The sequence below is a fragment of the Hemicordylus capensis genome, chromosome 6 (genome assembly GCF_027244095.1).
Source record: "Hemicordylus capensis ecotype Gifberg chromosome 6, rHemCap1.1.pri, whole genome shotgun sequence".
In the NCBI taxonomy this organism is placed as follows: Eukaryota; Metazoa; Chordata; class Lepidosauria; order Squamata; family Cordylidae; genus Hemicordylus; species Hemicordylus capensis.
Window position 1 is genome coordinate 162754735 of NC_069662.1, and position 25462 is coordinate 162780196.

At 44.6% G+C, this 25462-nt stretch overlaps 1 protein-coding gene across 11 annotated transcripts in view; it reads right to left on the reverse strand.

Moving 5' to 3' along the window:
• The window catches only part of CRHR2 (corticotropin releasing hormone receptor 2), a 306121-nt gene that overhangs the window by 106981 nt on the left and 173678 nt on the right, over nucleotides 1–25462 (reverse strand). For all 11 annotated transcript variants that reach the window (XM_053265000.1, XM_053264999.1, XM_053264998.1 and 8 more), the window contains 4 exons: nucleotides 20902–21019; nucleotides 10834–10987; nucleotides 9084–9144; nucleotides 6880–6952 (listed from right to left, as the gene is read on the reverse strand). In XM_053265000.1, the coding sequence (XP_053120975.1) occupies nucleotides 6880–6952; nucleotides 9084–9144; nucleotides 10834–10987; nucleotides 20902–21019 (406 nt within the window). The remainder of the gene's footprint in view (nucleotides 1–6879; nucleotides 6953–9083; nucleotides 9145–10833; nucleotides 10988–20901; nucleotides 21020–25462) is intronic.

Sequence of the window (25462 nt, forward strand, 5' to 3'; positions counted from 1 at the left end):
GCCACCAAACGAGCTGGGGTAACTGCAGACGAACCTCTCCAGATGATGATCTCAATGGGCAATGGGGCTCATAGAGAAGAAGAGGTTAGTCCGGATGTCAGCCATTGGTTTTGTAAATGATGATCATGATGAAGAACAGCAGCAAACTGAAATAACCCAGATACAAGGTTGCAATGGAGAAGGCAAAGTTCCTCTGTGCCCCAGGGGTTACATAAGAATGCCATCAGCCTGTCTAGATAGATAGACAGGCTGGTTCCTCACAATGGCCAACCAGATGCCTCCGGGAAGCCCCAAAGGGAGATGCGAAAACAAAGGCCCTCTCCTACAGTTGGTATTCATTGGCACACTGCCTCCAAAGAGGGAGATGCCATATCTGTACTTGCTGTACTGCCATGATGTGGCTCAGGGGTGCTGCTACGTACTGAAAAGAACCGGGGCCCACAGATCCAGGCTCCAGTGCCAGACTCAACCCTTCTGCATTGGTACTGTATTGATTTTGTGGTGGCAAAGTTGCTGCATGATAGATAGATAAATAGATAGATAGAGACTTTTCATAACTCTCCCACTCAGGTTTTTCCTTGCTTTGTGATTTTGCACATGATTTTTTTTGTTTGATTTTTACCTCCCTCTTCTTCTGGCCTCAGCACTGCCATCTCCATAGGTGCGTAACTATAATAGGGCAAGGGGAGACAGTTGTCTGGGGGCCCACTGCCTTGCATCGTCCACAATTTACAAAACCTTTTAAAAAGAAGAAATGTAGGATGATGTTCTGTTGTGGCTATATATATATTTGTTACCACTGTTCAGCCTCATTTAAGATTTCTTGACTTCATGAGCTGAGCTTCAGTGAGGGGGGGGGCATTTTAAAATATTGTCTCTGGGCCCACTCCAATCTTGCTACGCCCCTGCATCTCCACCCCTTCCCTTAGCCTAGCAGCATCCATTGCACAAACTGCAGGGCTGCCAGGCCAACAACTCTACTTCCTCCTTCCTTGGGGTGGCTTGGGCACTGATGCCAAGCCAGCCCCCAGGTTGATGGGGCCGCTGCCCCCAAAGAAAGCCCCCACAATGATTGAGGGCCTGCATTGTAATGGAAAGTGACAGAGACAGACAAAGCACCTTCTCCCAATTTCTCCTTCTGTTTGTAGAGCAGAAGAGGAAATGGCGAGACGGTGCTCTGTCAGTGCCCCCCCCCTTTTCACCACAGTGCCGACTTGAAGGAAGACAGGATACGGGAATAAGCGGGGGCAACAAGAAATACCCTCTGGGCTAGAATTAAACAGCCTGCAAGTTTGGCCACTGCAAGTCACTTATCTTTCAGCCTCACCAACCTCAAAGGGTTGTTGTGAGGATAACCACAACATAGGAAGGAGCATAGGAAGCCGCCTTCTACGAAGTCAGACCCTTGGTCCATCTAGCTCAGGATTGCCCACATAGACTGGCAGCGGCTTCTCTTGCAGGTTGCAGGCAAGAGTTTCTCCCAGCCCTATCTGGAGATGCCAGGGATTGAACCTGGGACGTTCTGCATGCAAGCATGCAGGTACTCTTCGCATACTGTCCCCATCTGTTGGGGGTTGTAATTTTTACCCCCAGATGAATTAGCAGAGGACTAAAGAAGCTACCCACTCCAGTTACAGAGTAGAATGCAGAGTTTAGTTGTTGCAGCTACTTAGAGAAGACACGTGGAGATGCTTGTAGAACTAAATACTAAGTATTTATTGATGACGCACACTTTGGATAGGAAAGACCTAATATGAATAGGGAGGGAGGGAGAGAGATGTCTCCACCTGCTCTCTAAGAGGAAAGGGAGGGAATCTGACTCAGCACAAGAAATACCTGAAGAGTCAGGTCGGGTAGAACAGTTAGGGAGACCTTTACTCACGATCTCTACTCCCAGTACCCCTAGTGGTCATTAGGATAGTTGGTGCAAAAAGTCGAGGCACTGGAACTCCAACACCACCCCCTAAGGGGAATATCTTACAGTGCTCACAGATGGAGTCTCCAATTCAACTGCAAGCCAGGACAGACCATGCTTAGCAAAGAGAACTATCCATACTTGCTACCACAACACCAGTTCTCCTCCCATAACCATGTACACCACTCTAGACTCCTTGGAGAAATAACACAGTATATAAATGTAAAAATAAAACAAACAAAGGATCTGTGCTTGGACAATGGAGATCTGGGGCACCCAGAAAAACATTTAGAGCATATGCCCCAGGGGCCCAGGAAATAACCAGTTTTATGGTCTGCCTATAGGAACAAATCAGGCAGCCGGAAGAATAAGGAATTTCAACAAGGGATCAAAAAGAAGCTAATCATCCACAATTTCAAGACTGACGAAGGTGTACGGCGAGGTGGGGAAGAGGGCAACCATGTTGCAAGCTTGGGCAGGATACAGAGAAATTATCCTTGGGCACAACAGCACAGAGAGAGAACCTTTTGTTAGGAGAAGGTTGGAGCCTCTTCTTGCTCACAGCTCACTCCAGTATTTTCCTTCCTTGCAGTCTGCATGGCTAAGGACACTCACAGGGGCGAGGGGGGATGGGCCACCTTGTCATTCTGAATGGATTGTTTTGGGCTCTCTTTTTCATCTCTTCTCTCAGCATGATGTTTGCGGCGGCTTAATAACCAACACGTGGATTAAATTTTCTCATTCCAGGTGAGGAATGATCAGCGATAGCATCCACACTCCCAGGCAGTGGTGGTAGCTGCAGCAGCGGCAGCCTTTTAATGTCAGAAGAAATGAAAAAGCAGGAAGCACAGCAGGAATGACCCTTCCTGCAGTCACTGCATGTTGCCACCAGCTAGCCTGAAAGGCACCTTGCTGCTTTTTGCGAGAGCAAACACACAGAGAGGGCATCCTGCTCTCAGCCGCTCCCTCCTTGAGATGGACACCCAGAAGCCTCAAGCAGGAGAGGGGCCTGTGGAGGCATCTAGTCGGAACTTTTGCTCAGTGCTGGAATCCAGAGTGGGAGCATCCCCAGGAGATGACTGTCCAGCCCCTCTGCCTGAAGAACAGTCACTTCATTTTCTCCTACAATTTGTAATTGCTGGGTTTAATTTACACCTGAGACTTCTTCTCAACACCATGGCTCACAATTACGCACCACGCACGTGTATCTGTTGTCATGAGAAATTAATTTGCTTCTAGGCTTGGTGTGGCTTGGGCATTCATGGTAGGGTGTAGTGGTTAGAGCACTGGACTAGGACCGAGAGACCCGAGGGCAAATCCCTGTTCAGCCATGAAACTCACTGGGTGACTCCAGGCCAGCCACTTCTCTTTCAGCCTAACCTACCTCACAGGGCTGTTGTGGGGATAATGAATGGCTAATATAGTTGGAGGGCCACCTCCAGCCTCAAAGGCAGGATGCCTCTCAGTACCAGTTGCAGGGGAGATGGCCAGAGGCGTATCTAGGGAAAATAGCGTCTAGGACAAGCACTGAAATTGCGCCCCCTGTCCAAACATCTGACACCCATCTTTCAGATAACCTCACCATAATATCAGCTGAAAAATCCAAATCAAACTCGTTAATCTTTTAGTATTTCAAAAACTATTTAGCAGTGGATGTAGCCAGACCAAAAAATGCTGGAGAACTACAAATTTCAGTATGCTGGGACTCATGAAATGCCCAAATACTATGTGGAGGTGTACTTGGAAAACTAAACAGAAGTGCCTGTCTAATTCTCTACTATGTATTGTAGCATCACCATTACATAAGTTTTAAAAATCAATGGAGAATTTGACTTTTCCCAGATACTCTGAAAATAATTAAAGGATATGCAGAGTAAACTGTGTCACTGCTCGGAATATATTCTAGTATTTCAGAAAGACAGTTAAAATGAGAGAAAGAGAGCAAGAAACTTCCAGTGGGCCTTAATACTAAGGATTTCACAATGATTCAAAGACAAACTCACCATCAATAGCCATATTATTAAGACATCACATTTAACTCACTTATCACAAGAAGCAAAGTAAGAACAAATGAATACAATCCTAGCTCATAAACGTCAGCTCAGTATTCACAAGCCCTGATTCTCTGTACATAGTGCCAATCTGAATATGTGTACAGTGTCTTATATTAATGTAAAAAAAAATTTTTTTTACCTGTAGCCCCTTCAGGGGGCTTCCTAAAGGCCGTGGGGGGGTCTGCAAAGGTTCCTCCTCCCCCTGCTGGCCTCTAGGGCCTCACAGAGGCCATCTGAGCATGCGTGGTGGCCATTTTGTTTTCGGCAGCCTTTAATTTTTTTTTTAATTTTTCAAAATGGCGCCCCTTTCAAGTGGCACCCAGGGCACATGCCCTGCCTGCCCCACCCTAAAGATGGCATGCCCTCAACTCCTGCCTGTAGTCTCCCAGTGGCATCTGGTGAGCCACTGTGTGAAACAGGATGCTGGACTAGATGGGTCTTGGGCCGGATCCAGCAGGGCTGTTCTTATGTTCTTATAAACATAACCATGTACACTGTTCTGGGCTCCTTCGAGGAAGAGCAGGATATCAATGTAGAAATCGATAAAATAGTGTTCCCTGTAACAGCGATTCCCAGGTGCTGCTGACTACAACTTCCATCATCCTCAGACAAAGGCCATTGCAGCCAGGGAGGACGGGAGTTGTAGTCAACACCATCTGGGATTCCCTGCCTCAGGGAACACTGTTGCCAACCCTTCAGATTTGTGCAGCCCCCATGGACATATTTTTCACGTGCCACTGAGAGCTTCAGAGGGAAAGGGAGACTGGCAAACATCACACCCCCGTGCATCAAACCCCCGCGCCTGTGCTGCCTTCATCTGGAAGGCAGCATGCTTCATCCCCCTTGCTGCATGTGAACTCCGTTAGTCAGGATGCCGACCAAAGGAAGCATTCTGAGAGCAGTCATAGAGGTGTGAGCAGGTCCACCTTTGTAACTTGCTATTCAGGCATACCTTGTTACTTGTGGGAGTTCCATTCCTCACCTACTACCCTGTGTAACGAAACTGCGAATAACAAGACATTATGCCTATGGAAAATGGGGGGTTAGGTTCCAAAATTGACAAAATGGGTTTAAACAAATTACAAAACCCCCAGCAAAAATGACTGAAATTATTTACTGTTCTGTGCTCCATGGAGTCGACACGTGTATAGGAATGCCACCCCCCCGCAATCCATGAAATGCCTCCCCAAACCATGACAAGCTGTGGAAAAAATCCTTTAAAAAAAGAGAAATAAGCCACAAAATGGCTCCTCCTTACAAAATGGCGGCCACAAGTGACTTCTGCTATCACTTCTGGCCTTCTAGGAACCTCGGGCACATGAGTTTTAACCCTTTCATATCCACAGATAATGAAAATGGGTGTCAATTAGACACCCACGAATATGCGAAACCATGGTTACAGAGTCCACATATAATGAGGCTTGCCTGCACAGCCATACATAGCATCAAGTTGAATGCTGGATTGGATTGCTGCTGGCTAGGGGTGTGCACAAAACCAGCTGGCCCAGTTCGGTCTGAGGCAGAACTGGCCTCGAACCAGACTGGGCCAGTTCAGTTTTACACCCCTCGAACCCCCCACCGCACCCCCAACCCAGTCTGGTTTAGCTCAGGGGGGTTCACAAACATTTTTAAAATATTTTATTTTATTTTATTTTCTGTACTTACCCACTCTGGGGGGCTTCTCCAAGGCCATGGGTGGGGCTCCACAGATGTTCCCCTCCCCCCGCCGGACTTCCTTATGTATAAAAGCACCTGGTTTGGTCAATCTTTGGCCCTTTCCAGGCCTTCCCCCTATTGCGGTGGCCATTTTGGAGGCTGTCACATACGTGCAATGGGCCCCTGCGTGGCCTAGGTCACCCAGCCATGCAGGGTCCTTTGCGCATGCATGGCAGTCTCCAAAATGGCCACTGTGAGGGGCAAGGCCCGGAACAGGCAGAAGATTGCGGGAACCGGGCACTTTTATGCATAAGGAAGGCCAGCAGGGAGTAGGGGAACATCCATTGTCCCTCCCTTCCCCCGCTGTGGTCTCGGAGAAGCTCCAACAAATAAAATTTAATTGTGTGTGTGTGTGTGTGTGTGTGTGTGTGTATATCAATCAGGGGTTTCACAAATCTATATATTATATATATTTGTGAAACACCCCACCCCAATGGCCAGGGTGGGGGGGTTGGGGTGGGGTTGGGTTCGGCTTGACATCAAGCCATCGAACCTAACCAGTTCGACTTCGAATAGGTTTGGAATCGAACCTGTTCACACATCCCTACTGCTAGCCCAGATTTGCCCAACCATCATGTATCAGCCATACCAGCCACTTTAAAAAACAAACAAACAGCAGCATGGATGAATGTATGTGTACTAACACTTATATAATGTATACATATATACATTTGTATTGATATATTCTCATTATTTTTTTAAAAAAGGTCACAAACATTTAAAATAAATTACAAAACTGTCCCAGTGGGTTGGTGTGTGTATTTATTATTATTAATCATCATCATCCCAATATTATGCAAGGTACAGGTAGGTGCTTTCGATGTCACAGACACTATTCAATAGGCAGCTTTTTCCCAGTTAAAAATGGATCTTTTCTTTCTCTTTAAAGGTTAACAATGCACATAAGCACATTGAGAGGAAAAATAAATCTTTTTGTGATTGCATTATTTTTGTAAGATTCCTTTTTGTTAGCTGTAAGGGAGGGGGGAACCCCATAAACTGAAAACTGCAGCAAATGACGCATGCAATGCAGTCTGAAAAAGTCCAGAAATCACAGGCAGAACAGAAGGACAGAGTGTTGATGCATCTGTGCTCTATCACAAACAAAATCAGCTGACTTAGAACCCCCCAAAGTAAGGAGAAATCCAGATGGGGATAATTGGATGAGCTTCTCAGAGCCATGGATTTTCTTACCAGTAGAACAAGAATCACTGGTCCTTGATAGATGTAGTCTATATACTTTCCTGGTTCCTTTCCAAACCAGCATCTGTAAACAGAAATTCATTTGTGAGCTCACTCAAATCCCACACATTCCGTAAACTGTAACAAGGCAGGGCTGCACCTTTAGGAACTGAACACAATTAAGCTTCTAAATTGCTGTGAGTGCTGTTTTGTTTTTCAGCTTATTTATGCACACGAACGGAAATTAATGGCCCTGGTTTTCTTCCATCAAACATGTTTTTGTTTGGAAACTGTAGGAAGCAGAGTTATTATTGCTGTATATTTTAAAATTATCATTATATGGTTTCAATGACACAAAGTGCAATACAAATTATTGTTACTCTCATCCTCACAACAGCAGCAAAAGGTAGGGTGAAGGTAGGGTTATGTATCTGATAAAGCTGAGCAAAAATGCCTCGCCCTCAAATTCACCAGCCCATTCAAGGGCTGCAGTCATGGCGTGTAGTTTCATCAACTGAAGTGCCTCAGTTTTCACTCCACTTATAGCTGGTAGCATTCCCATTTTTCTGAAGTTCTTTATGTTCCTTGCTCCCCAGACAGGAAAACATTGCTTCCTTCCTTGGCTCTCCCTCTGATGGCATCATTCTGGTGTCCTCTGGGTAGGAAATATGTGAGTGCAGGAGGTGTGGTGGTGATGGTGGTGTTTAGCCCTTTGCCCTATGCAAAGGATCTATCTGAATACCCCCCTGAAGTTGCTATTAGTCACGAGTGGGGAAATGGAGCGGGAAGAAAAATACCATGTGTCTTCCTCCCTGTAGCTAACAGCAGCTTTGGGAGGAGGAGCAAGTTACACCGGGAAATGGGTGTGGAGGAGAAAGGTTGAAATTTGTCATGACCCAAATCATAACCTAATCCAAATCATGGGCCGTATTCACATGTAAGGTGGAACCGCAGGTACAATGGACTTGCGGTCCCATGCCTCCCACTCTCCTGTCTGCATTCGGATGTTCAAGAGAGTGTCCTCTCTGCAGTCAGCAAGACTGCAGAGAGGTGGGGATCTGGCTATGAGGGTTTCCTTCTTGACAGAAGGACAGCCCGCACAGCCAATCAGGGAGGGAGAGAATGAGGAGCTTCCTCCCTCAACATGTCAGAGCATTAAAAAAAATAAAAATAAAAATAAAAATATTGTATATGAATATTTTAATATAATAGTAATACAATGAATAAAACTATTTATTTACTACATTTATAAACCGCCCCATCCAGAGGTTTTGGGCGGAGCACAACTAGTTTTAAAAAACATAAAAACAAACATCATTTAAAACAAACTACTTAAAACAATATAAAAACAATTTTAACACAATTAAAAACCAATTAAAATACTTTAAAGCAATTTAAAAACCTTGGAAGGCCAGGCCAAACAAGTAAGTTTTCAGGGCTCTCTTAAAGGCCAACAGCGAGACTAAACTGCAGATATCTGCCGTGAGTGCATTCCATAGGCCAGGAGCAGCTAAAGAGAAAGTCTGGTTCCGAGTTGCCACCAGACGTACTGGTGGTAACTGGACCTCTAGTAATAATTAATAACTAGCAATAAAACTGACATATGCTGAATCCAAACACAGTGTAACTATTATATTAAAATATTCATATATAAGATTTGGATTCTTTTTTTGATGCTCTGACATATTGCTGAATCCAAACAGGATTTTGTTTTCTTTTGCTTCCTCCACAACTCCAGTTTGGCTGAATGAAGCCTCCAGTGCTGCATTCAGATGAAAAGCAGGCTTCCTCGACCCTCGGTTTGGAGCAGCTAAACCTCTCTCCAAACCGAGAGTTCGTGTTGGAGTCTTGTCAGCATGACCTCAGGTCGTGCTGCTGACAGGACTGGAGTTGGAGTTGGCTGGGTTCAGTTCGGATGTGATGGGAAAGAATCTGCGGGTCCCTCTAACTCCAGTCCCCCGTTACATCATGTGAATGCAGCCATGCTCTCCCCAGCAGCTGCTTCCTGGGAATGGAAAAAGACACAAAGGACTCTAGCCGCAAATCTCCCATGTCATACATCTAGTTTTGGACCTCATTGCCCGTACATTTTCACTGTTCACATTGCTACTTTTCCCTTGAAAGAGCATTTGGTCTGACAGTTGCGCCCACCCAGGCCATAAATAACTCTGGTGTATGCAGAAGAACCAGACATATTAGATTGTCATTGTACTCACTGTTCATTTTCATAGTAGTGTTTGCAGATGGCCCAGGCAATAATGATGGGGCAAGGGATACCTGCACGTGAAAAAGAGACACGCTAAATCAAATATTATGTCTCCAGCCGGGAGATGTTGGGTTGGAGCCTCAAGTGAACAGAGGCTCCCAGGTCATTATGGTGGCAAGTCAGACAGATGGGTTCACTTAGATCAGGCCTGCTCAACTTTGGCCCTCCTGCAGATGTTGGCCTACAATTCCCATAATTCCTGGCTATTGGCTGCTGTGGCTGAGAATTATGGGAGTTGTAGTCCAAAAACAGCTGGGGGGCCTAAGCTGAGCAGGCCTGACTTAGATGGATTGATAGCTGCACTATCCTGCAGGTCCATGGTCAGAAATATCTTGGGTAGGGGAGTTAATGGGGCTGGGAGTCATTGCAGGACAGCCAGGGCACAACAGATGTAGCTGAATATGTTTATCATTATTTAATTCTGTTACTTCTTAAGGGAACGTTGGGTAGAATCCTGCCTACACACTTTCCATTATATCTCCACAAGGAACAATAATAGAGGCTTTCATTTGGAAAAAGGCAAGTTGAAATATTCAAGGAGCATGCCCGGAATATCTTTTGCGGGGCAGGTCCCCCAAAGACACACCCTCTCCTGATGACAACAGCCCTGCCACACACCCCGGGCATCCCCCATTGGTCCTGAATGACTCATCAATGCTTAGAAGCACATTCTTTAGCCCAGGGGTTCTCATATGTGGGTCCTCAGATGTTGTTGCCTACAACTCCCATCAGCTCCTGCCACAATGGTCAATGGCTGAAAAATCATTGGTGCTGATGGGATCTTTTATGCCTTGTCAAAGAGCAGCCTCAGGGGGTTTGAGTCAAGACCTCCCTACCCTACATCATACTCCCAATCTGTGGGGGCTCATGATCCAGCTGCTGGTTTTAAAAAGAAAAGTTAAGCAGTCAGCACCAATGATCACAAGCACCAATGATCCCAAGCAGTTGGGTCCCCAAAGGCCCCTACATGGCTTGAGACTGGGATATCAATGGGACCACCGTTGCCCAGTATCTGCAGATCTTCATCTCAGGCCCTGCTCTTGGCACAGTCACTGACACAGATCTGGTCGGTGGGGACCTGGGACAGGGTCTTATCAGTAGTGGCCCACATCTTTGGAATGCCCTCCCAGACAAACTTTACCAATCTCCCTCCCAGATTAATGTAAAAAAGAGCCCGAAAACACTCCTATTCCAAGAGGCATTTAAAATTTCCATTTTATCCCATTTTTAAGCAACTTTAGCTGTAATTATTGCTTTGAAAGGTTTTTTTTGCAGGTTGTTATAACTTTGTTTTTTGTTTTTTTTAAATTGTTGCTTTTATTGTAAGCAGCCCTGATCAGCAATGTGCTGGACAGGCAGAGTAAAACTATTAATAAAATAAAATAAAATAAAATAAAATAAAATAAAATAAAGGAAGGTTTGGGTTACAAGCTCACTGTTCCAAATCTGTCTTCTTCAGTTCTAGCACTGCTTCTGCTTAGTTCCACCAGATCTCACAAGATCTTACCAGACCTGGACACTGCACATAAATGCAGAGAAAGAAGTCTGGCATAGACTTATTCAAGCATGATCTACAATTTAGCCTCAGATTTCCCCCCAGTGGTAATGGGATTGCAATGTCAGACTCCATTGAACCTCCAGGATCTAATAAAGTGTCTCTATGTCCTGCCTGGCCACGCTTGGGCCCTGGAGGGACTTACACCATCCTATGAAGAGGAAGACCCATTTCCTCAGCTTGTCTGTCGAATAAGTCATCACGATGGCCGTATGCAGATAGCAGCCTTCCACAAACATCCAGAAGAAATTGGTCACCACAAAATAGTTGAAGATGGTGGTCATGCACCGGCACCAGATCTGGCAAAGAAACCAAAGGGTATGCACAGGTGAGCCTATGGGGGAGGTGGCTGGGTGGTTGTTTTTAAACCTGTTTGAACCATATGCTCTTATTGGGCATTGAAACAAGACTGAAAGTTGCATGTCCTCCTACAATACATGTATTTAATAAATTGGGTTGATTTTATTATTATTAATTTTATTATTATTTCTTGTTTACACAGTCAGACAGGTGTTATTGACTGGTTTGTTTTTATCCAGACATTGAGTCCTTCCCAAGGACCTCGGCTGATGGTGATTTCTGTGGCCCCTATGGTGTTGAGGTGCTCTTCAAGTTGTTTTGGAATTGCTTATTATTATTATTATTATTTCTTGTTTACACAGTCAGACAGGTGTTATTGACTGGTTTGTTTTATCCAGACATCGAGTCCTTCCCAAGGAGCTGGGATGGCTGAATTTATTATTATTATTATTATTATTACTATTATTATTATTATTTACATTTATAAACTGCCCCATCCAGAGGCTCTAGGCAGTGTACAACAACTTTTTAAAAAAGACATAAAAACACAAAGTGCTAAAAATAATATAAAAACAATTCAAAAACAATTAAAACCATTTAAAACCAATTAAAATACTTTTAAAAACCAAAAACACTTTAATTACATTTTCATCTTACCTATTCTTACCACACTTCCTTTATCCTCCCAACAACCTTGTAAAGAAATAGGTTATGCTGGGGGGGGGGGAGAGAGACATGAGTGGTCACTCAGGGCCTCTTGTGGCTGAGCATGGATTTGAACCCAGGTCTTCACGAGCCGACATACTAGCTACATATTCTAGGCATGGTCAGACTAGTCTTGTGGAGTCTACTTTGGTTAGAGTAGGTATTTTGCCACTTGGCTACAGCCAGGTGCAAAATAGTGGATGGGGCGGAGCCAGATAAAAAAGGCAGTCCAGGAGGTGGAGCCAATTTCCAGCCACCTCTCATGCGCCATACACTGGGATGGTCTGCATCGGCAAGTGCAAAATGGCATCTGAACTACTGCAGAAGCGAGATTCTAATTGGGAACCACACCCTTGCTGATCTATCGCAAATCACCCCAAGCACGATCAGTAGGTCTCAGTCTCCCTTCTGCCCATTCCTGTATGACACTGGCTCTTTTATGGAAAATGTCTACTCCTGTAGAGAGCAGATGTCCCAAAGAAAAATGTTGAGAAATAAAAGTACTATGCAAGTGGAGAGGTGAGACTCTTGATCTTTTCTAAGCTTTCCTTTGCAAACATGAAGTCTAAAAACTTGTAGTATTAGAAATGGAAAAATGAAATCCCCAGGTAGCAAAATGCCAAGCACTGTTCAAAAGGGGATGGAATCAAAGAAGTATGAAGCGAGATCCGAACAAAGAGGGAAATAAATGGCAAATTCAACCACATGACAGTTGTCTGCTTAAGAAAAGCTTCAGTCAGTCACCAAAATCGTATGGAATTGAAACTCCAATGGAATTGGCATTCATCAGGCATCTACACCCTCTCAAGTGCATCTTTTTCAGCCATGAGAAACTTGCTTTCCTCCCATTTTAAATGGAAGATGAAATTTCCAGGAAGCTGAATTCTACATGCAATATCATGTTTTGTGCTTCATCTGCTCATCTGTGGAATTGCAGTGCATAACTGCACAGAGACGTAAGTTTTGGGCGGTATAAAAATATGTTAAATAAATAAAATAAAATAAAATAAAATAAAATAAAATAAATAAAATAACCAGCCTTGAACATACCCACATATGAAACTCAGCCTCAAAAACAGTCTCCTCATGCATGAACAACCCGTACACTATGGTCACCTGGAGAGCTCCTGTTGCATGCCCCATCCCTCTGTGAAGCACGGAGGACACCGAGACCCCTGAGTAGGTCTCTTCAGTAGCAGCGCTCAGAGTGTGGCATTCACACTCCTCTGGGAGGGCCAATACTGTTTCTCTCACTGGTATGTCTAGGCAACAAGTCAAAATGACCTGGTTCAGGTGTGCTTTTTGTTGAGGAGTGTGAGGAGAAACATTAAAATCCTCACACAACGGAGGATGCTCTGGTGGGTTCATAAATAAATACGAGCTTAACCTACACAGACCATCTGCACGTGAGTACTTTTGTAGTCACCTCCCACCCACCCCACAGTAATTTACCTGCTACAGCAGAGAGTGGTTTTGCACCTCAGCAAAGACTATCAGAGGGCTTATCTCTCAGGTGTGAGGCCGCACTTCACCCACTGACCCCAGTGGGGAAGGGGTGGTGCTATTTCTGCAGCTGCCGTGAGGCTAAGCCAACATCTGCCTTCCTTGCACCTACTCAGCCTCCTTCCCCACTGCCCCCTTTTGGGGCCGGTTGGTCACGATGGGCAGCAGCAACAGGCCCAGGAAGGAGACATCCCTCGCGCCCCATGGGCCTCAGAGGGCCCTTGCAAATGCCGGCAAGCAGTGGCGGAGAGAGGTTAGCAAAGGAGCCTTTTGCTTGCGCGTCTTCACACCCAGACCAGCCCTCACGGGGGCTTCTCGTGCTGTGGGGACTGGCACTGGGCTGGCTGGGTGCCTCCTCCTCCTCTTCCTCCAGCCCCTCAGAGCACCACCACGTCCGCCACTCCAAAATGGCGGCCACCGGGAGTGAATTTGCCTGAGAACATGCACACTTGCAAGGGAGAGCGTGCGTGCTCCCGCAGTGCCCTGATTGGTTTAGCACTGCAAGGGCAAGGTAAGGGCAGGGTTTGCCACCTATGACCTAAGGCTTATATATATTAAGAAACTAATACATCACAGGCTGAGAGAGACATTGAACAACATACCCAAACAGGCACTAGCCTTCAACAACAGAACAGTTCTAACTGACCAAGAGAGACCGATTAACATAATTCCACATGCCTCTAGTGACCAGAAGACAGAGGTGCACTTAGCCATGGACCATGGGGATTTGGTCTGAAGCCCCATGCTTGATGGGCAAGTCAAATCTTTTTAAAAACTTTTGTAAAGTGCCGCTGTGGGACAGGCACTGCCAGGGGGTGTGTGGGCACTTGAGGGAGGGAGGTGGCAGCAAGAGCTTTTTCACTGAGTCCACCTGCCTCCCAAATGACAGATCGAGTCATTTTTGGCCCATTTGGGGCCTCTGAGCATGCCCATTTGGGGGGCATTCTGGGAAAAATGGGACCCATAAGTCGATCTGAGATGCTCCAGTGAGGGCAACCCCCACCAGTCCTGCAACCATGCCCCCCGTCTCCAAAATGGTGGAATAGAGGAGGGGTTCAGCCCATCCCAGGCCTACGGATTATTTGGATATTAGACATTCTACTGCACTAAAGTTTTTGTATCAATACTGTTGCTGCTTATGGGTGACTGTTTATTTTTATGATGGATTGCTTTATATTTTGGTTCTGTATATGACTTGTAAGATGCTTATTATTAATATTCTTAATAATGTATTATAATTTATTATTATTTAATAATTTATTTATTTACGTATTTGATTTATATACCGCTCTTCCAAAAATGGCTCAGGGCGGTTTACACCAAAATGAAAACAATTAAAATCAATTAACAATTAAAATCAGAACTAGATTAGTTAAACAGTTAAAATCATTTAAACATTAACATCATTAACATTAAAATAATTTAAAACCAGCATTAAAAATTGAAAACTATAAATCTAATTAAAAGCCTGGGTGAATAAATGTGTCTTCTGTGCCTTTTTAAAAGTTGCCAGAGATGGGGAGGCTATTATTTCAACGGGGAGTGCATTCCAAAGTCTAGGGGCTGCAACGGAGAAGGCCCGTTCCTGAGTAGCCACCAGACGGGTTAGCAGCAACTGCAGAGGAACCTCTCCAGATGATCTTAGCAGGCAGTGGGGTTCATGGTGAAGAAGACGTTCTCTTAAATACCCCGGACCTAAGCTGTTTACCGCTTTATAGGTAATAACCAGCACATCGTATTTTGCCCAGAAACATATCAGCAGCCAGTGTAGTTCTTTCAACACAGGAGTAATATGGCCCCTCCTAGATAACCCAGAGACCAACCTGGCCGCTGCATTCTGGACCAACTGCAGTTTCAGGACTGCATACAAAGGCAGCCCCACCTAGAGCGCATTGCAGTAATCCCGCCGAGAGGTTACTAGCATATGTACCACTGTTTTGAGGTGGTTCATCTCAAGAAACAGATGCAGCTGGTGTATCAGCCAAAGCTGATAAAAAGCACCTCTGGCCACCGCCTCATCCTGGGACACCAGGGAGAGGTTCAGATCCAGAAGCACCCCAGACTGCGTACCTGTTCCTTCCGGGGGAGTGTGACCCCATCCAGAACCGGCAGATCAAAATCGTCTCCTGAGTTCCAAACCCCGTACAATAAGTACCTCCATCTTATCTGGATTCAGCCTGGATTTATCTGGATTTAAGGTGGAAGAGGTGGGATGGAAATTATTCTATCCACAAATAATTAAATAACTAAATAAACCAATTTGAACAATTAATTAAACATCTAAAAATCAGCAGCAAATGAAGAAAAAACGGGGGAAATGAGTGAATTCCCTCTCGACTCAAAAGCAATTGCCATGCTCATGAAGCATGAGATTAGACATCCCATTCTTTAAAGAGGTATAATCACATCTGTTTTTGGAGAACCATAAAATTATACAGGCAGTTGATTAAATGGAACTCAAAGCACTGCCTCATCAGCTTCTTTGTGGAATATGATCAATTCAATTCAACTCCTTTATTACGACCACAGAGCAGCACAGAATCTGATCTCCTTTGCACAAAATACCAATGATTCCCATATAGCAATGATTAGAAAGTGAACAAAAGGCACAATGCATGTTTTATTCCTCCATTTTAATTAAAGGCCAAAATTTAAGTGTTGTGATAAAGATTTTTAAAAATACTTTCATTTTTTAAACAACAACAACACCCCACACATTTCTGTACATTTTGAATCCCTAGGCAAAGATTTCCATTTTAAATGGGTGATACCCTTTATGTTAAGCAAGGAGCAAGTGTCCCTCTTCAGCACAGCCTTCTTTCAACCATCTGTATGTATGTATCTATGGATCTATTTTCTCTGTGTAAATCATTTTCAGAACTCCTCTTGAAAAGTGGTGTATAAATGTTTGTAGTAGCAGATAGGGATGTGCACGGAACCGGTTCGGAGGCCCTTTATAGGCCTCCGAAGCGGTTCGAAAGGCGGCCGGTTCCGCCGGTTCGATGGCAGGGTGGTGCTACTTTAAGAGCGGGTGAGGGTGCACTAACCCCTCCTTCCACTCTTCCCCCACTGGTGCTCCTTTTCCCCCAAAGTTAATCGGGGTGGCAGTGTACCTCCCTGCCGCCCTGTTGCCCCTGTTGACCCGATACAACCGGAAGTATCCGATGTGCCTGCATGCACCAGCATTGGTGTGCACATGTCATGCATGCACAGTGGGCGCATGCGTGCAACAGCGCGGCGTGCATGTGCCTGTGCCAGCGTGCGCAGGCATGGCGGATACTTCTGGTTGTATCTGGGCAATGGGGCGGCAGGGAGGTACGCTGCCACCCTGATTAACTTTGGAAAAAAGGAGCGCCAGTGGGGTAGGAGTGGAGGGAGGGGTAAGCGCACCCTCCCCCACTCTTAAAGCAGCAGCACCCATCATCAAACCACCCCAGCCTGTTCTGTGCACATCCCTAGTAGCAGAAGAGACTCTAGTTTGAGAACTCCTATAGCAACAGATAAAGTGTATATCCCAGTGTCATCAAAACTGTGTCTATCCCTGCTGAGCAAAGAAACACCTTTAATTTGTGGACTATATTGCCGCGAAAGGTGATTGCCACAAAAGGTCTCTAGGTTAGGTGCCTTTAAAAAGGGATTAAAGAAATTCATAGAAAAGGGGAGGCCCATTGACAGCTATTAGCCCTAATAGCTGAACAGAGCCTGTGAGAAGCCGAAAGCTAACTTGATGGACCTTTGCTATGATCCAGCAAGGTTCATTTTATTTTTACATAGCGAGAGTCTCAGCCACACGTGTGCCTTCCCTCCATCCCTGCTCTTTGCCAGCTGGAGAAAATAATGAGTGAACTGTGTGACACTGGGCTTAATTGAATGAGGAAACTTCTGGCTCCAACTCAAATTAAGGAATGCCCTAATTCAAACCACTTCTGTACACGAAGTTCACACACTACCTGCTAATTGAGTAAAGAGGCGCCTTTTCTTTCCTATTCAGCAGGGGGAGAGCAACTGGCCCTATCCAGCCCAAACACAGCTTCCCTCTAGTGGCAGTTGCTGGTGTCTGCTTTGTGTTCCTTTTTACCAGGCCACAAATAGGCCACATTTGCATGTATCACAAAACCGTGGGTCCAATGAACCTGCAGTTCCACACCCCCCAATCTCCCATCCAAATTTGTTCAGGAGAGCAGTCTCCTTGCAGTCAAAGAGACTGCAGAGAGGCAGTGGAGCTGGCTATGCGGCCTTCTTTCTTTACCAAGGACAGCCAGCACAGCCAATCACACCAGCTCCAGCTCCAGGGGAAGCAGCCTGGAGTTCCAAATTTGGATGTACCGCAGGCTGCCTGGAACCTTGGGTTGCGGCGATGAAACTCACTACAACCCAAAGGTTCAGACTGGGGTTCCAATTCTGAACCCTCGGTTTTGTCACCACGGCGGACTTCAGTTCCCCGCATTCAGATGCAACGTCTGCGTAACCGCAGGCCTCTTCAGCTGCAGTTCCACATTACGTGTGAATGCGGCCAACATGAGAGCTCTTTGCCGACAGAGCTCTACTATCTAGTATTCCTTTCTGAATGTAAACTGCTCTGAGAACCTTTCTGTTGAAAAGTAGTATATTAATAACAGCTACAATAATAATATTTTTAGAGCATAAACAAGAGTATTCCAAGCGGAGGCACCCCAGCTTTTGATGGACTACAAATCCCATCATCCATGGACACAGTACATTACCTCTGGGTATGATGGGAGTTGTAGTCCAACAACAGCTGGAGAATCTCAGGTTGGCCATTTCTGGTCTAAGAATGACCTTCGGTGGGTCAAATGAATAATTCTTTTAAAAAGAGGAGTGCTTTAGTCCTCTTCAGATGGCACTTTCTGGGAAGAAATGTCAACGTGGTAGAGGTCTTGGGTTCTTCACTGTTTCAACAAAAAGCAGTTTATACTGCTTTTTATTTTTACAGAAAAAAATTAAATTAAATTTAAACGATGGTTTCCTGTCCTCAAAGGGCTTACAGTCTAAAAAGAAACAAAATGTACACACCAGCACCACTGGAAGGATGCTGTGTTGGGGCTAGATAGGGCCAGTTGCTCTATTCTCTGTATAGAAGAGAATCACCACTCTAAAAGGTGCCTTTTTGCTTAGTTTGCTTAGCCTATGTAAAAAGAAACACAAAGTAGAAACCAGCAACAGCCACTGGCGGGATGCTGTCTTGGGGTGGGATAAAATGCCTCTCTAAACTTTGTGGCAGAATAAGTCACAGACATGTGGTTGGTGATGATGCAAACATCCAAGAACCTTCTAGAACTTTCTCTACTGTGGCTCCAAGGTTCTGGAACTCCTCATTTTTTGATGGCGTTTCACTGGGTTCAAAAAAGCCATATTATTTCATCAGGCTTTTGGCTTGCACAATTAACTGTTTTGCTCCTTGATATGTTAGGAACATAGGAAGCTGCCATATACTGAGTCAGACCATGGTCCATCTAGCTCAGTATTGTCTATAGGGACTGGCAGCAGCTTCTCCAAGGTTGCAGGCAGGAATCTCCCTCAGCCCTATCTTGGAGATGCTGCCAGGGAGGGAACTTGGAACCTTCTTCTATTCCCAGAGTGGCTCCATCCCCTAAGGGGAATATCTGACAGTGCTCACACATCAAGTCTCCCATTCGTATGCAACCAAGGTGAACCCTGGTTAGCTAAGGGGACAAGTCATGCTTGCTACCACAAGACCAGCTCTCCTTTCCTATTTGCTATGCTTTGCCACTTGATGATGTTATGCAAATTAGATGTCTTAACGCTATTGTGCTGCTTATTGGATATTAATTGTTTTCACTGAGAGGGCTCTTAGATGCCTTGAAGGTTCTTTTCCGGAACAGAAAGTGCAGAATAGAAATGTATAAATAAATGATCTGCTTCATGGTCTGTGCAGATTACAGAAAGTGGTTGACATCCGGACCGAACACTTCATTAGTGCAATGAGCAAAGTTACGCTAACCCAAGAAAACTGTATTGTTTGCAAAGCTATGAGGATTTTCGAGATGGCACTCTTGCACAGAAGTTCTCTTTAAAACTTATATGGCATGCTACAGGTTGTGCACCTGTTGCAGCAATATAAACAGGCTTGCACTGTGCAACATTAGTCTTCAATGCAAGCTTCAGACTTAGTGCAACTAGCTAGTACAACAGTCCTGCACTGGTGCAATGCCCTTGCACAAGTTCAGCACTGGTCAAGATGTCAGCCACCATGTTTCTGTAAGTTGGACATCCATGGAACCTTCACACCCCTTCAAACAACCTGGGTTTCCATGGGTATCATGATGCAGGAGGGACACGGGTTTTCTGAATCGTGTGTGTGTGTGTGTGTGTGTGAGAGAGAGAGAGAGAGAGAGAGAGAGAGAGAGGATGTTCTGTGTTGAGAAAACACAGGAGAGGTGAAACAAGGCAGGCTGAGGTGAAAACCATATTTCTGAGGCATTGACAAGATGCAGCTATAATTCAGTCTGGCAGAATTCTGTTGTTTAGGACTGGGCTGTGTCCAGGAAGCAGCCATTATTTATGGGAATGGCACCCTTTTCCAAAGAAAAAGAAAAAAGGAGGAAGATTAATGGGTTGGATTTTATCTCTCAAGATACCATCAGTTGAAAAGCACTATAAATTTCTGTAAAGTTCATGCAGGATAAGAAGAGAGAGAAGTGAGAAATTCAGGGAGAGAGAAGTGAACGTGAGGACAGAGAAAAACATTTCAGATTTTTTGGGGGGAGGGATACTCTATAGAACGTTATAGATTACATACAGAATCATCTGTGTAACCAGGGACAGTTCTTTCATGGGGCAAGGCAGAATTCCCTCTATAATGATCAAATACAATAATGATCAAATGATCAAATATAATGATCAAAGCCCCTGCTAACTGGGCAAAGAGGCACCTTTTACCATGGTGATTCTCTTTATTTAGCAGGGGGAGAGTAACTGGCCCTCTCCACCTCCAGCACAGGACCTCCAGTGACTGTTGCTGGTGTCTGTCTTGTGTTTCTTTTTAGATTGTGAGGCCTTTGGGGACAGGGAGCCCTTTGGGGACAGGGAGCTCTGTTTCTATTTCTCTGTTTAAACCGCCCTGAGCCATTTTTGGAAGGGTGGTATAGAAATTGAATTATTATTATTATTATTATTATTATTATTATTATTATTATTATTATTATTATTATTATTAATACTCAAGAACACACAAATCCATATTGCTCCAGGGAATCTCGTGCTAAAGAGAGAGCCAGCAGGCTGTAAAGGTCAGAGGCTGACATCCTGACTAATGATGTTGGCACACTGTATGAAAAATGCCCATGCTGCACAAGACTTCCTGAGTTGCACAGTATCGGTCCTTTCATTATGGGGGTGGGGTGCAAATTTAACTTCTCTTCTCTTCCCCCCGAAGTCCACCATGGCATGTGAAAATATGTCCCTGAGGATCATGTGCGCATCAGGAACATTTCCTTGTGGCACAGGGAACTTCCAGGGGAAGGGGAGATTGGAAATATCCTACCACCATGTGATCACTGCTGCTGAGGTCATCAAAGCCTCTCAGTATCATGCCAGCACTGTTAGGATGTTGGCCAAAGTGTTCAGCTTGGGAAAACCTGGCCTCCGGAAGATGGACTAATGCCATTTAGATATAGCCAGCTTACAGAACTGGCTGTGTTTGTGCCATGTGCTGGATAAGTACCTCATTGCTTTCATGGATGTTGTGGTCAATCAACTGGAGCAGAAACCACATCATGTTCCGCAGGATGAATGTCGTGATCAGATTCCAGTGGATAATATTCCGAAGGCATCGGATGCTCCTAAGGAGGCAAGTGTAGGTGAGTCATCAGCAAGACTACAAATTTCACTCTTCAGCAAAGCAAGACTCTCCTTAAAGACATGATGCACCAACTAGGCCATAAGCCAGACCCACAAATTTTGGCCATGGGTACCATCTCAGGGGATGAATGTTCACCATGATTTTTGGCAATGTCTACCATGCTAAAGTTGGAAAATAGGTGATAGCATCACTGCACTTATAGCTTTCTCTGTGTTATCCCTACTTTATTCCTACCCCTAAACGATTAGAGTAACTTTGTACTAATTTTTGCACAGGGGAAACTGTTAAGAGTACGGTTGGGGTAACAATGAACAAATTGTTGTATTCTCTCCAAGGAGTAATCTGTGGAGAACATTTCTGCTGGTTTTCATTTCCATTCTTCTGACAACACTGACACCATTTTATAGTCGTTTTTGTGTTTCCAAGGCTTTAAAAGCCATGTGGCTGCTGCAGGCCCGGTGGTAAGGACAAAAAAAGCATGATAACACACGGAAATCTGAAAGCACTGCAGTGCTGTCCCCTATTTTCCATCTCTTGGGGTATAGACCTTGTCAAAAATCACAATGAGCATTTGTATGCCAAGATGGTACTCATATACTACTTTCTTTTATAGCTGCTTCCCTCATAAACAGGAAGTAGTCTTGACTTGGTTTAACTAAGACTTTATTCAGAAACAACTCCATTTTTCTCCTTCTCCTTTCACTCCCTTTCCTTTTTCTGTCTCCACCCCTGCCCTGTCTACAGGATCCCCATTGGGACAAACTTCTAAAATCATACAACATAAAAGATGACTAGATAGAATACAACATACTTCTATGTCATCCAAAGATGGAGGCTCCTGCTGAATTTCAGGCATATGTGTTTGTACATATATGGGCCAAATTGCTCCCTGGCTTACATGTACCAGAGCACAACGCAGGCAGTACCAGAGCCATCTGTGCCACTGTGGGGCTCTAATACATAGGGCGATGCTGCGGCACAAGAGGGCAGTCGTGGTACTGCTGACTCTTTACGATCTCACATCGCCTGCTACTTCCATTGGGAATAATGGAAGTCATGTGTGATGTGCAATAGCACAAGAGTCAGCACCACCACCACTGCCCTCTTGGATAGCAGCATCACTGCATATGTTCCAGCCTGCAGCGGCGGCGTTAAGTCTGGCACCACCTGTGTTATGCTGTGGGATGTGCAAACCATTGTGCTATGCATGTTGCTGCTTCCTGGAGGCTCATTCTATTTTTAGTTCATTTTTATTAATCTTATATTGCTTTTAAATTGTTAATTAATTTAATTAATTAATGATTTGGGGTTTTAATTGTTGTGTTTTGATTTGTAAACCACCCACAGATTTTTAATTAATTCAAGATGGAAGAGTCGTGTGCAATTAGATTCAGAAAAAATACAATTAATTAATTATGATTAATTAATTAATCATTACAATTAAATATGATTAATTAATTTATACAATTAATTAATATGATCACTTAATTAATACAGTTAATTAATTAATTAATTAATTAATATGATTGATTAATTAATTAATCGCATTTATATACTGCCCCATTAAAAAAAAATCTGTGGGTGGATTACAAATCAAAACTCAACAACAATTAAAACCTCAAAACATATAAAACAAATTAAAATAACCACCAATAAATTTTGGAAATGTTAATTAATGAATGAATTAATGAATTAATTGCATATAGTTTTATAATTTTACTAATTTGGTGAGCCACCCCAAGCAGTATGGCACTGGAGGGGCAGGGCAGAAATATTTTAAATAAATAAATAAACATTCCCCCCATGTGAGGCCAACCCAGATTGGGACTATGGGGAGAGAGGGTTTTTAGCCCTTTGCAGCCAGTATTGTTCCGATCCAGTTGCTAAAACAGCAGCCATAGCGGGTGATTGGGACCAAAGCAAGGGCAAACTGTGAAATCCCCTCTCCCCACGGATGCGGTCCCAATGTGGAATCGCCCACATGGCTGCTACTTTGGCAAAACCCAGGTATTCAAGGGCCAATTATGTGTTTAATGTAACACACAGTCTTGGCCTTATATCTGGTAATGTAAGCCACATTCCCCAAGTGTCTTCTAATTAGCACTTATTTTTTTCTGAATCTAATTGCACACTTGACTCTTCCATCTTGAAAGATGTACTCTGAGAGTATGACACGCCTAGTGTAAGGCCCAACCAAGTGTGTGGGCCCGACTGGACGACCGTCCACACTGGGCGAAGGGAAACTCAGCACAGCAGCTCGCACAGAGATGCAACAGGCAATCTCCTCCGTGGTGTCTCTGCATTAGGTCTCTGAATAGGGAGTGATTGAATGCTTGATTGAATCAGGACTGATTGGATTTCCTACCGTTCCACACTGTGGAGGCTGATTGAGAGGAAGTTAAGTTACAGCAATCTCCTCTGGGGGGGGGGGCATACTTTGGGCCTCATGGGAGCCCTTCATTATTTAATATCTCATGGCAGGGGCACACCATTTGGGGACTACTGCTCTATAGGCAAAAGGCTGAGATCCACGAGCAATTTTACTCTGAAATCATGATCTTCACTCTGTGGGACCCCAGCAAAACTGCTCCAGAGTTAACAGATTGTGCAATCTGTTTCCATCCTTATTTGCAGTTGCTCAACATCTCACATAGAGCACTACAAGTCTCTTAATGAGGCAGTGAACAGCTCCAAGAGACTCGCAGTATCACAGGCTGAATATATAGGCTCCTTTTGATGCTCGCAGATCATATGAGCATGCACACACACACACACACGCACGCACCCCACTTTCCCCTCCCAAAAATGCTGCTGTCAAAAAACTGTTTTTAAAAGTAAGATTGGCATGACCTTGGGGCCATTCTGCAGTTTCATCCTAATTATGTTTTGCAAAATGCTCCTCCAGGAGAGAAAGTGGGTTATTTTTAATCTCCTTGTCACTTCAGAAGCACTGGGGTTTTTATAAATCCAAAACACGGTTAACAGAGGGAAGCCACAGCAAAGGTAAAATGGATGCACTCAAGGCCTTTGGTGGGGAAAAAAAAAGATATATGCTGTTGCCCAGTCAAAGCCAAGAGAACGGCAGTGCAAGCCACGGTACATGACATGATAGCTGACAGGTAGAAGAATGAACAAGTCACACACTGTGATGATATAATAAGACATTCATTGTTTCTGGTTGAGGGTTAGGGTTAGGGTAACAGAAGAACGTACAAACAGCCCTGCTGGATCAGGCCCAAGGCCTATCTAGTCCAGCATCCTGTTTCACACAGTGGCCCACCAGATGTGTCTGAGAAGCCCACATGCAAGAGGTGAGGGGCATGCCCTGCTGTTGCTCACCTGCAACTGGTATTTAGAGGCATCTTGCCTGAGGTTGGAGGTGGCCTATAGTCTTCAGTCTAGTAGCCACTGATAGACATGTCTTCTATGAATTTATCTAAACCCTTCTTGAAGCCATCCAGGGTGTTGGCTGTCACCACATCTTGTGGCAGAGAATTCCATAGCTTAATTATGTATTGTGTGAAAAGGTACTTCCTTTTATCGTTCCTAAATTTCTTGGCAATCAGTTTCATGGGATGACCCCTGGTTTTAGTGTTGTGAGAAAGGGAGAAAAAATCCTCTCTGGCCACTCTCCCTACTCCATGCATAGTTTTATACACCTCTATCATGTCTCTCCGTAGTTGCCTCTTTCCCAAACTAATAAGCCCCAGGTGTTGTAGCCTTGCCTCATAAGAAAGGTGCTCTAGGCCCCTGATAATCTTGGTTGTCCTTTTCTGCACTGTTTCCAATTCTACAGTGTCCTTTTTAGAATACAGTGACCAGAACTGTATGCAGTACTCCAAATGTGTCCGCACCATGGATTAGTTTAAGGGCATTATAATGCTAGCATTTCTATTTTCAACCCCCTTCCTAATGATCCCCAGAATGGAATTTACCTTTTTCACAGCAGCCACACATTTAGTCAACACTTCCAATGAGCTGTCCACCACGACCCCACAACCCCTCTCCTGGTCAGTCATCAACAGCTCAGATCCCATCAGTGTATATGTGAAATTGGGGTTTTTTGCCCCAATATGCATCACTTGAAACTTGCTTACATTGAACCGCATTAGCCATTTTGTTGCTCACTCTTCCAGTTTGTGTGACCTTGGGAAACTGGGAGCAATCTGAGTGAGTGTGAGGTACCACCAGGTCTCACGCAGTTGGGAGACTAGGACTGGGGAGACCCGAGTTCAAATCCCCATTCAACCATTAAACTCACTGGGTGACTCTGGGACAGTCATTTATCTCTCAGCATAACCTACTTCACAAGGTCTTTGAGCGGATAGAAAAACCATGTACTCTGGGCTTCCCGGAGGAAGAGCAGAATATAAATGTAACAAGTTGTTCTGGTAAGATCTAATCTGCCTACTTTCCTTTCACT